General features: G+C 37.3%; 1 protein-coding gene across 2 annotated transcripts in view; it reads left to right on the forward strand.

Moving 5' to 3' along the window:
* The window catches only part of LOC124140586 (CD82 antigen-like), a 29,935-nt gene that overhangs the window by 3,934 nt on the left and 11,230 nt on the right, over positions 1–14,771 (forward strand). For both annotated transcript variants that reach the window (XM_046508235.2, XM_046508234.2), the window contains exons 2-4: positions 11,169–11,254; positions 12,557–12,766; positions 13,274–13,348. In XM_046508235.2, coding sequence (XP_046364191.2) covers positions 11,186–11,254; positions 12,557–12,766; positions 13,274–13,348 — 354 coding nt within the window. In that variant the 5' untranslated portion in view covers positions 11,169–11,185. The remainder of the gene's footprint in view (positions 1–11,168; positions 11,255–12,556; positions 12,767–13,273; positions 13,349–14,771) is intronic.

Below are 14,771 nucleotides of genomic sequence, written 5' to 3' on the forward strand. Positions count from 1 at the left end.
CATGGTAACATTACTCTCATTGTATATTCTTTGCAAAAATAGATCAGTCATTTTATGAACATTGTAGTTACTGAGAAATAATTCAGTGTCATTCAGAATGTTTAGATATTTACATGATTTTGATTTGCTATAGTGGTGGTATGTGTAAATTTAATGAAAGCATATGATAATCTCTGATGATATGGTGATTATTATACACTGTAGGAGAAAACTGTGAAGAATGTGGGTCTTGTAACTATGCAAGACGTGAAGTAAATACATACATATATTATTAGCCCTGTCAGCTGCAGTCATCGTTTTTGACTGGGTTTAGCATTTTCAGACTTACTTATTTACAGATTTACAAGCACGATGCTCTATACTTGCATTATCATGTTACCTTTTTACTGGAACATGTTGACTGCGTTACCATGGTAGTGCATAAATATTCTCTGGCAGCTGAGACTACTGTTGGTGATCCTTGTGTAAAATGATCCCTCAGATATGTAAACATTGTAAAGGTAAACATAAAGGGGATGAAAGAGGCTGGTCTGCCACGGATGCAAATTGGAACAAACTAGTCGCCATCATATGTCTCATGTTAAAGGTATCCTGAGGGCTAGTAGAATTTCAAGCTTTTTCCGTTGTGTCCTTGTGTTATGTCATTTTTTGGCCTGGTAAATGTTTCATTTTAACATGTTTTAGGTTCAGTGTTCCCCCCAACTTCTATTCAACACCCGACAATTTTCTGTCTGACATATGCTTTTTTCACTGTGTCTGCTTTAATCAATTTTCATGTGTTTCTATTTTAGGGGTCATACCGATAAAGTGCATCTTTTTTCATGTTTGCTGTTTTCCATTGATAAACTCTGTATTGGGTTAGAGAGAAATGCCTTCACCATGTTCACTGTCAGACAACTTGTTTTTTGGCTTGTAATGTCCTGTGACTGGCATGATTTCATTACTTTCGTATTCACTGATGTTGCATCTATGTACACGTTTGATATGGTGAAAGTCTTGTATTTCACAGTAGGAAGAAGTTAGAGGTGTTACTGTGCATGTTGTCAGTATTTCATCTCAGTTTACATCTGTTTTCCAGACTTAGTAGTAAGTAGTACCAGTGTCAATGACATTATATTGCACCAGGAGTTATCCAACTATTACACATTTGCCTGGCATTTTGAAACTGATATTAGATCGTTAATTTACCAGGTTTTCTCATGGGTTTTTTAATTGACACATCATGCTAATGAATTGACCATGTCTGAAGAACAGAACTGGCTCTGTAAATATTTAACATCTGTTTATCTGTTATCATGTTAAGCTTGTTAAGACCAGAGCTTGTTTTCCTTAACATCCAACATCCAGTCATGTGATTAAATAGCCTAATCCTTCTCAGGTTTGTAATTAGCATGGCTGGTATGTGTCCTCTTAGGCGGCCCTTATTCTGTTATGGCCAGTAGGTTAGGATGGACAATTTTGATGAATGCCAGTTATTTGGTTGTATGAAATTAGTTTATATAACCTAGTCTGTGGTCGACAGTACAGCATTCAGTGACCACATCAGGGACCTCCCCGCACATATGTTTAGCAGTGATGTGGACTGTTTGATAATAATACTTGAATGGGTAATATATCTTGACTGATCGCCATGATCACTTCAAGTTTGCTGTCCAGTCGATGACCTTTCCTTATCCGGATATAGATCTGTTCTAGTGCTTGTTTCCTGTCTGTTGATGATAGGGTAAACAGAGCATGCAGAGTGGATTTTAAATATATTTTTCTTTTCTTTTCATTTTTTAACTTTGATGGACATTGGTCAGATGATTTTTCATCAAGCTGGTGATGCTTTCCTCCATTTTTTTTTGTGTAACTATAAACATAAAAATTGTTTTATTTTTATTTTCAATCTGTTATACAAATGACTCCTAAAGTGATGCTAATGTGAGTGTTGGGTTTTTTTTAAACGTAAAAACTGTTTCATTTTTATTTTCAATCTGTTATGCAAATGACTCCCAAAGTGATGCTAATGTGAGTATTTGGGGGGGGGGGGGGGGCTGTTATTTGGGGGGGGGGGGGGGCCAAAATTAGTTCAGGATGGTCGGTCGAAATCCAGTTCCCCCCACATTTTGTTTTATATTTCCTCAAAATGTTAAGTAGGTAGGAACATTTTTTAAGATAGATTTTCAACAGTTTTTAATACAGTATTTTTAATAATTTATATTTGTAGTGACAGTAAATGAGTTGGGTTTTTTTTAATTGTTTTTTATTTTTCTGCTCGGCAGAATGAAAAAGTCATCTACTTTTCATATTTTTATTTTCCACGTTTATATTTTTGGGAGTCTGCGGATTCGTAAACCAAGTTTTATAAAAATCTTTTTTGAAACTAAAAGCATAACATTTGACATACAGGCCTGAGCATTGCATCAACATATTGATGTTACTTGGTGATGGAGTAAACAACAAACAAACAAGCAAACAAGTGCACTCTGTTTGAAGTTTATATAGAAATGTCTATTCTCTTATTAGCTTTTCATGCATATCATGGTTTGATGGAAATATGGAGGCTTTCTTATGAGTGCTTATTGTGGTTAGCATGGTTAGGTAGACACATTTGAAACTATCAAATTCCTATTCTCACTGTTAACATGTTTTTGCAAGTTAATCTATTGAGCACATAGAACCACTGATGCTTCAATAGTACATTCTAAGCCTGGGTTTTTCTTCAAGGAAATCAATTTTCTGATATCAGTGTAATTTGAGTTGCCATTTTGAATTTTCTTTCCTTGGCAAATAATTGCACTACACATGTCACAAAGAATGATAAGTGTGTAGTAATAAGCAACACAGGATATACACGATGTGGTGTCTGAAAAATTAAAGCCAGGATTACTATTGACACATATTTTCACAGAAAATTTCAATCTACTGGAGGTGGTTTGAGTGCATGCTGCAGATTTTATGAGTGTGACACTTGCAGCAGGCTGGGATGAGATTATGTAGTGAAGCAGCCACGGGCTACAGGCAACGTGATGGGCAGATTACTGTACTGCTAGTTCTCCCACTCAGGATATGGATAAAGGTTGCTCATTTAGCAATATGCTAGCTGTTACACTGTGTATTGTATACGGCAAGGGATATTTGCTGGGCAGCTGGTATATTTCAAGTTACGCTTACATGATAACAGCTGGTAGTTGTTGCCTTGTGGTGATTAGCAGCTGGAGGTGGCACAGATGGTCGTTTTTGTAAAAACATGCAGATATTGCAGATATGTGATGATAGAGTGGTTGATCAAATTAATTTGGAATATTGGATTTTGGATAAAATATCCTTTCATCATTGTTGACATATATGCCAGAAAAGATTTTGAAAATTAACATTTATCATGTTTATTACCAATTATAAGGTTTCTTGCACATGATATATTAGTAATCATTATTGTTAATTTATAACTTGATTTAGTATTGTCATGTTTATAGTGTCATAGAATGGAGGGTACTATTAAATTCTTTTCTTTGATAGAACTCTTTGTAGACTTGCATGCAGCAGTGTGCACAAAATTATTATTGAGGTTCACGTAGTTACCATATATTCAATATTACTCCTCATTGAATCTGGCTAGTTGTTTGGCCAGTCACTGTTTTGTACATGTTGTAAGAACACAATACAAGTTGAGTGGCCATGTTATGGTCTATTATGTATTTCATCATGATCGTGTAGTATGAGTAGATTGTTGGCTGCCATAATTATTGTCAGTGCTGGGCTAGACTATTTCACTGAACAGTGCTGAAAGTGAGTGTTATCGCCTTTGGGTATTCTGGGTTGGTCCCCAGCAACCTCATGATGCTGGTCGTAAGATTTGACAAAATGGATCCATGGTACCCTGATCACATGGATTGTTGCTGACAGTATCAATCACTGGATCGTCTTTCCAGACATGCTTATTGAAAGGCTGCCATCAGCATGATCAGATGGCTTTAATACTGCTGAGTGAGCCGTTAAACAACAAACACAACCAGCATGACTAGTGGTTTGTGAAAAATTCTTTACATGCAACTTTCACATCGCAGAGCTACAGATAAGCAGCGTATTTGCGTAAAATACCCCCCCAAAATATTCAAAACCCAATTAAATTAACTTGCGTACAGAAACACATGCATTAAATGAAAAGCTCAAATTATGAAAACAGCTCGCGTAAATACCCAATGAAGCTTTTTCAGCATGCATACAAAGGAGCTAATTTCCGAAACACAATTACGAGCTAATTTTCTTTCCGAGTCAAGCCTATATATTTAGAACAGTTATATGCATCTGAAACATTTCATTTTTTTTTTTTTAAATCTTAAAATGTTCACTAATTTTGGGAAAAACCCAATGGAGTGATGAATAGATCAGTGAAAGAATTTTGGTTACCCAATGAAAAATCTAATAACCCAATTAACATAGAAACCCTAAAGTCCCCAGTTGCTCAAAAAGTTATCTCTCTGCATTGTTTTCCTTCAGTAGTTCAGCTGGTAAAACTCTCTGACCATGTAGCTCCTAATCTTGTTATCATTTGTGTGTGGAAATGAACTTTTAAAGCTCTCATAACACGATAAGGCCCAGCTAATTGTAATGAATGTCAAGAAGTTCTTCTGAAATCAATAATTCAACTAAAAGTAGGTTATGTATATATACACACAGGTACTAATGAATATGCGTGTAGCATTGCACAGCTAGTGAGTGCCACCTGTTCAGTGTGGGAAAACCGTGACATATGATGCAACAGTGAACATGGTGGTAGCAGCTGATACAGGCCTCCAGTACAACATCCATAACCCACTCACAATGAATCATGTTGCATTGTGCAATACGGACAGATCACTTTGATGAGCTTTGTTGAGTCACTGACAGTAATTACTTATTAGCAGTTTAACCATGTTAATGTCCATGGTCACATGATATATGGCTTATGTGTATTTATGTTTTATTGTAGATATTACCTGGTAATATAAACAGGGTCAACATGGTCAGCGTTAGAATTTAGTTGAAAAGCTTTGCCTATTTTTGCAAAGGCTTCTAACATATCTAAAAGCTTAACCCTAATATCTAAACCCAGAGAAGCCTAAAACATGACAAGGCTGGATCTTTAATTATCCTGTTACTTATCATGCTTGTGGTGTCTCTCAAATGTCACTTTCTTTTCTTTCCATTTCATGTACATAATCATAATGTGAACGGTCATGATATCAATCACAGGATTGTCTGGTTCAGATACAATTATTGGATGTCATGTTGCTGCAATATTGCTGAGTGTGGTGTTAAACAACATACAAACAACTTTATAGCATGATATGACGGATGTATTGGGGTTTGGCTAGTGAATCATAGGTAGATTCTGTACATGATGTAGATAACATAAGTTTTCTTAATTATTTTTCTTTTGTGTTTTTTCCACTAAAACCAATAGAGCAGTATTCACATTGAAAAATTATGTTTTTGTCATTTGCCCTCAATTTTCATGTTTAACCATGTATACTCCCACAATCTGTATGTTCTAGACTGTGTATTATGTAGGTAATGTTCTGGTTACATACAAGTACTATTTGAAGCATGTGGATACTATTTATTTTAACAATTTAAGTTCCTTCGTCATGATAAATTGCAACCATAAGCTCTTTATTTGTTTTTATTGAATACATTTCACATCAGGTTTAGGTCACTGACAGTATGATGGATGATTTATCAATAGACATTGTAAAGATCAGGAGTTAAATACCTGTTTCCTAGCATTCATTTCTGATTTGTCTAAAACTTTAGCTCCAAGCAATTCAGTCCTGTGGCATCATTTATAAAAAAAACAAGTATAGCTTGTGTCTGTTACTAGTGTTAGTGTTACATTGCAAAACTGTTATGCCAGATACAGTGGTTTGATGTATGAATTCAGTTTTAGTTTTAGGAACAGGTGATAAAAGAGAGAAAGGTACCTATAAATTATCATGATTATGTTTGCTTCATGTCTCCACATTCAATCAACAATGAATCTACACCTCTCTATGATCTCACTTAGTTCAGTTTCTGACTCCACTGAGGCATAGTGGAGCTGTCTGCTACTGTTGAACAATGACAGGCCACGATGGTATCTTTTAAATAAGAAATAGAATGTAGATGGGAAATTGTTCACAGTTGACAAAAGATCTATGTTCTGTGATCGATAGTTCACCTTCCAGTGATGCAAGAATCATGTCCAAACTTGCAGTCTTCAACTGAGTACCTGGTTCCAAAAAGATTGCGTTCAACATGTTCAACTGAGTATGTACACCAAATCCTTCGGCTTGTGTTCAAAGCTTTAATCCCTTGGTTAGTTAAAAGAAGGGCTGTGACCCAAGTTATCTTAAAACTGGTTCGTTTATTATTGATTACCTATCAGGAGTTCTGTTTGACCGACATATTTGCAGTCAAGTGGGATATTGACCTACATTTGAACATGTCTGATCACTGTGCATTGGATGACTTCCAGCATCTGCTAGTTGCATTTGTAGTCACGCCCCACTGGTGATATGCACCCAGCTGGGAGAGCACTGCTGGCTTCTGATTCCTTTCTTCATCTTTCTGAGAGTAGGACTCCTGGAGTGTTCTTGAATACTTCTCATAAAAAGCATGTACCCCGGTATTATTTTGTTCCAAATAACCCACAAATCATTGAGAAGGTGTTTCAGCTAAAAATATCAGTCTAAATATGGTTTGGAGGTATTTGAGTGCTGGGAAATATAATCGTGACTAGATATATTGGACTGGAAAGTGTCCTAGTGAATTATACACATGGCTGGTGTACATTGTACTTTGCATTCTTGCATAATGGATGCATTTGTGGCTCATCTGCTATAGTCCTGGCTGTTTTATTGATTCTGATTCAGTGTTGCCAGGAAAAGCAGTTAAGTTCCTTTTCATCCATGTTATTAATGATACTGGGGGTGAATGCATTGTACTGAGTCAACATAGGCGTTAGACATGATGGTCTTGATGGAGTCTTACAGAGTCTTGCTTAATTCCGTTGGATACAGTCACACGACCCATATTGATTACCATGATTACACAGTGTCCTACAGGACAAAACATTCATTATGTCATATGTTATACACAACTCTGACTACACAGTTATTACTTTGATGGTAGACATAATTGAATGCATGAAAAAATGTTCCTGATGCAGTCAAAGACTTAATGATTAAGCAGTTCATGCTTCAGGCATGGGACTTGTTTTAGACTAGCATTAGACTTTGTTTTTTTCCGAACCAGAAGTGGTATCATTAAGACTGAAGTTCCTATAGGCTCTTGAGATGCATGTTGAGGTTGCAAACAACAGCCGTCTAGTTTATTCTAGGTGTGTGATAAATGATAAGGGGTGTGTCATGTCACGGTTCAGCATGTTCATTGGTAAGAATATGAAAATACTGGTTAACAGTTTGGGGAGTGAGTAGACAAATAAGACAATTGTTTTTTATTCTGTTTTTGCCTGTCCTTGTTATGGTAAATGATTTGGTGATACCAGGTCTGTGAACATGGTGAGTCATGAAATAGAGTGATAGATGATAGACATCAGCAGGAGAGGGTTGAGAAATACACATAGCCAGAGGAGATGTCATCAGTTAAGTGCATGATCATGATAATAGGTGTCAGGAGAAACAATTGGTCTTTCCAGATTCACTTATTTTGGGACTAGTAACCGTTGCCATGATGGAATTAGAATGTATTGGCAGGATTGGAGAGAGTGTTATTTTTTATTTACACTTCTTAAATATCTTGAGTGTGTTCAGCATATTTTCAGCCCAGGTAATCATGGCCATTCTTTGTTTTATTATGTACTTCATATTTCAGGGATTTATGAAGTGTCTTTAGAAAGCAAATTTGGAAACAATCCATATTTTGTTCAAAATTGGAATCAGGCCTTGAAATTCTAGCCTAGTTTGGCAAGGATGGAATCTGGTCAGTTAACGCCCTTGCCTCTGGAAGATGGATTATCCATGATTAACATGTATAACTATGCAGTATACTTTAACATGAAATTGCAACTATTTAGTTCTTTATTTAGGAATTTTTACTGACATTTGCTGCAGATTTGGGGACAAATATCGGCCTTGAAGCAGATAAATCACTGTGTATAAAAAATAATGACCCTTTTTGTACACATGGGCAGGAATCATTTGAGGATCCATAGATTTTGTGTTTCTTTTATGGGAGAAACATTTCCAGGCAAAGGGTTTATGACTGCACCAGCTGAGCCAGCAGCAGCTGACGAACTGATATTGACTATCGTCAATCATGTGTCAATATCAGTGTTGTCCATGTTGCACTGCTGGTGTTGACTTCCAGTGCCGGATCAGACACTGGTGGAATGTTGTGTGATGTTATCATGCTTTCAAACATTCAACAGGATCGTTGATTGCAATTGTAACTAAATTATTAGGTTGTTGATTGAGGAAATGATAAACAGTTTACAACTGATTGTTGTGTTTTTTGTGTTTTGTTGTGTGTTTGGATGCTCAAAATGAAAGAGGACTTATGGATTGCAAGAGAGAGTATTTTCCCGCAGATCTGATAGTTTGTCATGCCATTGGAGATCTATAACTTTCTCATCATATGTCACAATGTTTGAAATTTCATTAAATTAAGAATATCATAATAAATCTATTTGAAAACAGCAGTCCTGTTGAAAAGTAGGATCATTTCCTTGGGAACGTCTTGAAACGAAACAATGTATAAACATGATAAAAGCCTTAAATTTGGTTAACTGGGATAGAGAACTTTAAGCATAGTAAATTATTTTAAGCCTATCTACACAGTGTTTTGTGTGAAATGGTATGTGTAGTGTATCATATTGCAATCAGTGCATCCTTTTCAAAGCTCCTAACCATGCTAAATGTGGTCATACCTCATCATGCTCATCTGCGTTATGACCTGTGACGTTTAGGAAGATGTCATGCAATGGGATGGAATTGGCTTCGTAGCATGTCATATGTTGACTTCTAATTTTCAATGATAAATAATATCAAGAGGAGTAGGTGGAGAATTTTTGTCATGTTATGCTTATGATATTGTGTAGTTAAACCATTCTTGTGTCGAAATTAAAGAACCACGCTACAGAATATGTATTTACTAGAACAGCCAATCGAGAGGGTGTAGTTGCTGGTAATATCAACAATGAAATTCCACTGGAACTTCAGTGGAAGTAACACCTTTGTAACCATGTCAACTCTCGCTTAAGTAATACATGAGCTCATGTTGAATGAAATTTTGAATAAAGTTTATAAATATGCTACAAACATAAGTCCAGATAAACAACGAACATGTTTTTATAACCATATATCATCAACAGTGTAATGATAGGACAAAATTGTCTAAATAGACTTCAGTTCGGATTTATTAATTGACATTTCCGGTGTTGCATGCTCGCAGTGATCAGCTGGTAATGTTTTATGTGATGTAGAAAAGACATCATGTTATTGCAAAACTTGAGTTTACAAAAAATGTTCATAAATTTAGGGAGCCAAGCGTTACCTCGCTCTATATTGAAGGGCGCAATAGCGAGGGATCACTTTACTGAACATGAATAAATAAGACAAATGGGTCAGTTGCATTCTTTTATTACAGAAAAAATCCATGGAGGACAGGTGTATCTCTGATTGTCAGTTCTGTAAATGTAACATTTTACTGAATTTATCAGCTTGATTTTGGGCAGGTGCATTTTAAAATAGTCATACTTGCCCTTGGTCAAGTAACATTTTTCATAAATTTCAACAATGATACAACCAGGCAATTAAAAGGTATGACAATGTTTGTTTAGATCAGACATTGGGGAACCACATTCACTGAACATTTTATGTAAAAAAAACAGTCAGACTTGGTGATTTGTTTGATGCATGTCATCGTATCCCAATTGCGTAATTCAATGCTCATGATTTTTATCACTGGATTGTCTTGTCCAGAGTCGAATATTGGAATAATGGCTGCAGCATTTAACAACAAACAAAATATGATAAATATTCTTTTGCTGATGACTTTAACAATAAAACTAAACTGCAGGGTTAAAAATTTACACTGGCCTGCTAACTCGGCACTAGCACAAATTCCTGCGGGCTTGTACAAAATTCCCAATTTCCCCATTGTTTTAACATTCCTAGGGCAATTCATCTTTACCTGGCCTAGTAAAACTTTTAGGTCTAGTTCTAACCCTGAACTATAATGCATGTTGTGTTCAATGACATGTGTTGCCCCCACAAGACGTAAATCAATATTCTGAAATGTCAAAGTAATCATTATGATACGGTGGTTGAGTATGGCTGTTAGTACTGCATATATAATAATGTTCATTCCTGGCTTGACCAATGTTATTGCATGGGCATTTCTGAGATTCTGATCAATGTCATCAATGATAAATAAACCCACTCCTGCAAATTCATTGCTACATCTTTTTTCTTCTTTCGGGATAATAAAACATGATAAAACATGTCATACATTTTGTGTCTGATTTGAGTCAGACCCGTGAATGAACTTTTACACAAATCAATTCATACAGCATGTCCAGTGTTCTCAGATGAATATTGTGACCTGATTCTGCAGCACTAGTTGAAGGTTGACCTATTGTGGGGATGGTGAGAGAAGATCTTTGGTTTATTAATCTCTTTTGATGACTCTCACTTCCAGAGCTGTTACATTTTTGGTTGGTGGCGAAATCGGAACCTCAGTTTATATTTGATGCCTTAATTGTTAATGTCTCTACTGTTTGCAGCTGTATTAACATGGTTATAATATGACCAGACACACATGGAGTCTTGAATGATAGGGGGGGCACGGGTGGCCCAGTCATCTAAGGTGCCGCGATTTGCTGTGCAGAGTTGCGTCACTTGGCCATGCCAGAAACCTATGATTGTGGGTTCAATTCCCAGTTTGCCCCGATTATGTTTCTAGATCTGTCAGCACTATACCCTTGCTCATTGGTTTCACCGAAGTGGTAAACGTCTGAGACCTGCATCACTTCGGGCTTTCCTCCCACATTAAGCTGACAAGCGGTGATATAACTGGAATACTGTTAAAAGCGGCGTTAAACCCAACTCACTCACTCACTCACTCACTCACTCACTCACTTGAATGATAGCATGTCAAGCTACTCACTTAACTCATTCACTCACACGGCTTCACTGTTGTTTCAGAATACTGCCACTGAATCATGGGCTGCGGAGACTGTCTAGCCGGCTGTGCCAGAGTGTTACTCATTGTCTTTAACTTCATCTTCTGGGTAAGTCATTGCCCTGTGTTGGGCAGGAATTTGTATGTTAAGAGATATATATCATTTCAAGGCTTGATGGAAGCCTGTGTATTTAAGGGTGGGTTATGTCTATGACTTTCTGTGTTCACAAATACTTTCCAGTGTGTATTCAACCCCCTGACAAGTCAGATGTTGCCATAACTACACATGCTAATATCTGACATTGTTCAATATGTTCAAAGGAAATATGCACAAATGTTTCTTTATTTTGTCAGAACAAGAATAATGAGATACTGTAATTTATCATCCAAAACTGGCTCCCATAGGAGATATGGATATCTAGATTTTGTTACTTGCCCGTGAAGAGATCACTTGTTTAATAAACATACAGCTGTATTACACTGTGTGTAGTTCCAAAGCATGTGCTAATATACTGTGGGAACAAGTTTCACGAACAAATATTGAAAACTCTCAACATCCCTGGGCTTATTCAACGACATTGCGTATAGAGATGATAGATCACTAAAAGATGCTTATGCACCCTCGATGACCCAGGCAACGCTGTTGCTAGGCTGACATCACATGGCATTGTTCCGCCGGAGGATCTTGCAACACCAATTCACAAATTACGTCATCAGGTCATAGGGTATTGTGACGTGATTGTAAACATGGTGCAGGACCCCGTTCCACAACGCGATCATAGCATCATGACAATTGTACGCCTAGGTTTATGGGAGTTATTGACAACCTTAGCACTACGATAACTTTCTGGAAGGAATCCTGAATTCTAGAGGTAGGCGGTTGCATGGTATTAAATTAATATGTGTCAACTTTTGACGAGTTTGAAGTATTGTTTTGTTAAACTCAATTGGATTATGCTGTGAATCGTGAAGATGTCTGCCTTTATTCACACACTGCATTGAAATTATTAAAAAAAAGTTTTAAACGGCAAGTAATAAATAAAAGTAATAATGCAACTCTTGAATAGTTCTGGTATTTGACGAGCGAAAACTCATCAGATACCAGAACTATTCACTCGTTTCATAAAATTGGTATTACACAGGACTCTTCTACTGAAGCTGTAAGCAGTACTTTTTGCACTTAAGACACTGCTTTTTACTATATCTACAATAATTAATCAATTAAAAAGTTGGACAAATGATGTTGGATGATAAATCTCACCCTCGTGTCTTTTTATATCAAATATATCAACACAAGTTGCTAAAAGTGGAAAAACTCCAAGGTTTTTAGAAATTAAGATTGTCATCCATATCATCGATCTATATGATCCTGCATAGTAGCTTTCAGTATATGTTGTTTTCTGCTCCTCAGCTGTCTGGGGCAGCCATCTTGGGTATTGGGATTTGGTTCCTCGTTGACCCCAACATCCAGTCGTACCTGGATGTCATCCAGGTCAAAGGTGAAGGCGAGCTACTTAAATATGCAGCATATATCTTCATCGCATTCGGTGCTTTCGTCTTTGCTGTTGGATTCTGTGGATGCTGTGGGGCCATCAGAAACAGCCAGTGTCTGCTTGGCTTTGTAAGTTTGAAAAGTTCCTTCTTTGAACTTATTCACTCAGGGAGGAAGTACAGTAAACTACGGTTATAACGAACACGCTTATAACGAACTGACGGATATAACGAACTTACTTTTTGGTCCCGACTATTTGCTGTATATATGCTTATAACGAACTACGGTTATAACGAACTAAAATTAGTAGTCCCTTTGAGTTCGTTATAACCGTACTTTACTGTACTTTCAACTCTGTTGTTTTTTTCACCAAAACTTTATTCTAATAAGAGCTCCCTATTTTTAATTTTTAGAGCGCCCTGGGCGCTTATTAGGTCAAATACAGTATATTCAGAGAAATCTTGGTAGCTCAAACTCACTTTCCCATGTTATGTAAATATGTCTTTTCTGACTGTGGAACAAGAGAAAAAAATAGTTGAAAAAATTACCTGTCTTCTTTTAACATGTTTGTAAAGATGAGAATAAAGACATCATGCAGGGAGTTGAAGCCTGATGTCAGTGTGTTTGTTGTTTCAGTACATCTTCTTCCTGGTGGTCGTGTTTGCTGGTGAGCTAGCTGCTGGTATCCTGGTGGCTCTCTACAGAGGAGATGTGAGTTGGCATCACACATTTTCCCTGCTTATATGTTCAACTGTACTCAGAACTTGTTCTTGAAATCATTTGTGTCTATGGCTAAAACCTGGGCTGACCTCTTGCACACTGAATCCAAACAACAATCTGGAAGTACGATATCACTGCTCATTTTGGGTATGGCCATTTCACAGAACCCTGACTTGTCTCAACAAAACAATTTGCTCAAGTGACTCAAATATATGCGTCATCATGTAATGGGGGGCACGGGTGGCCCAGTCGTCTAAGGCACTGCGATTCGCTGTGCAGAGTTGCGTCCCTTGGGCACGCCAGAAACCTATGATTGTGGGTTGGAATCCCGGTTCGCCCCGATTATGTTTCTAGGTTTGTCAGCACCATACCCGTGCTCGTGGGTTTCACCGAAGTGGTAAATGTCTGAGACCTGCATCACTTGGGGCTTTCCTCCCACATTAAGCTGACACGCCATGATATAACTGTAGTACTGTTAAAAGCGGCGCTAAACCCAACTCACTCACTCACTCATCATGTAATGTCGACAACATTGTTTTTTTCCTATTACACAATGACTTCTATGTGAGGCTGAGAACTTGTCAATCAACCCTTGCAAATACTTAGAAGAGACAGGAAATGTTTGTGGAAAGAGAGGGAGAGAGAGGGAAAAAGTTGTTTGAAGGGGGAGAGAAATGCATTGGTTACTACTGTACCAACAGCAAACAAAATAAAATGTTTGTGTGATGCCTTACAGTTATTATGGATGGGTATTTCCTTGTTTGAATTGAAACTTGGCCTCAATTTTCTGTGCAGAGTTACGTCCTTTGGGCACGCAAAAAAACCTGTGATTGTGGGTTCGAATCCCAATGTTTCTAGGTTTGTCAGTACCATAATCATGCTTGTGGGTTTCACCAGAGTGGTAAATGTCTTGAAACCTGCATCACTTTGGGCTGGAATACTGTTCAATATGGTGTTAGAACCAACTCACTCATGCACTTTAGGACCAGTGAAACCCTGGTTGATGTGCTGCACATGTCTGTTGGTTCATGTGAAGTAGACCATTAGGACTATAGCAGTGAACTGGAGACCAATGGAATGGACTAAATGACTTTGCATCTGGACAAGGAAGAATAATAATGAAGTCAAGTAGAGATACTTTATTCTCATCACTATGGTTGGCTGAAATATAGCAGATGTCACATTAAATGTTAAGTTACTCACACTCAATAGCTTTGTATTGTGTATAAGTGGGACTTGTTACCACTGGGATGTGGATCACTGGGATGTGGATCACTGGAAGCCATATCTTTCCTGGTTATGACCTTTTTCAGTAAGAGGACCGTGTGGATCACTCTTCACAATATCAATCACTGGATTGTCTGGTGCAGACTCAATTATTTACAGGACACTGTGATATAGCTAGAATATTGCT

This window comes from Haliotis rufescens, unplaced genomic scaffold, assembly GCF_023055435.1.
Source record: "Haliotis rufescens isolate VD_foot unplaced genomic scaffold, xgHalRufe1.0.p SCAF_6, whole genome shotgun sequence".
Classification (NCBI taxonomy): Eukaryota; Metazoa; Mollusca; class Gastropoda; order Lepetellida; family Haliotidae; genus Haliotis; species Haliotis rufescens.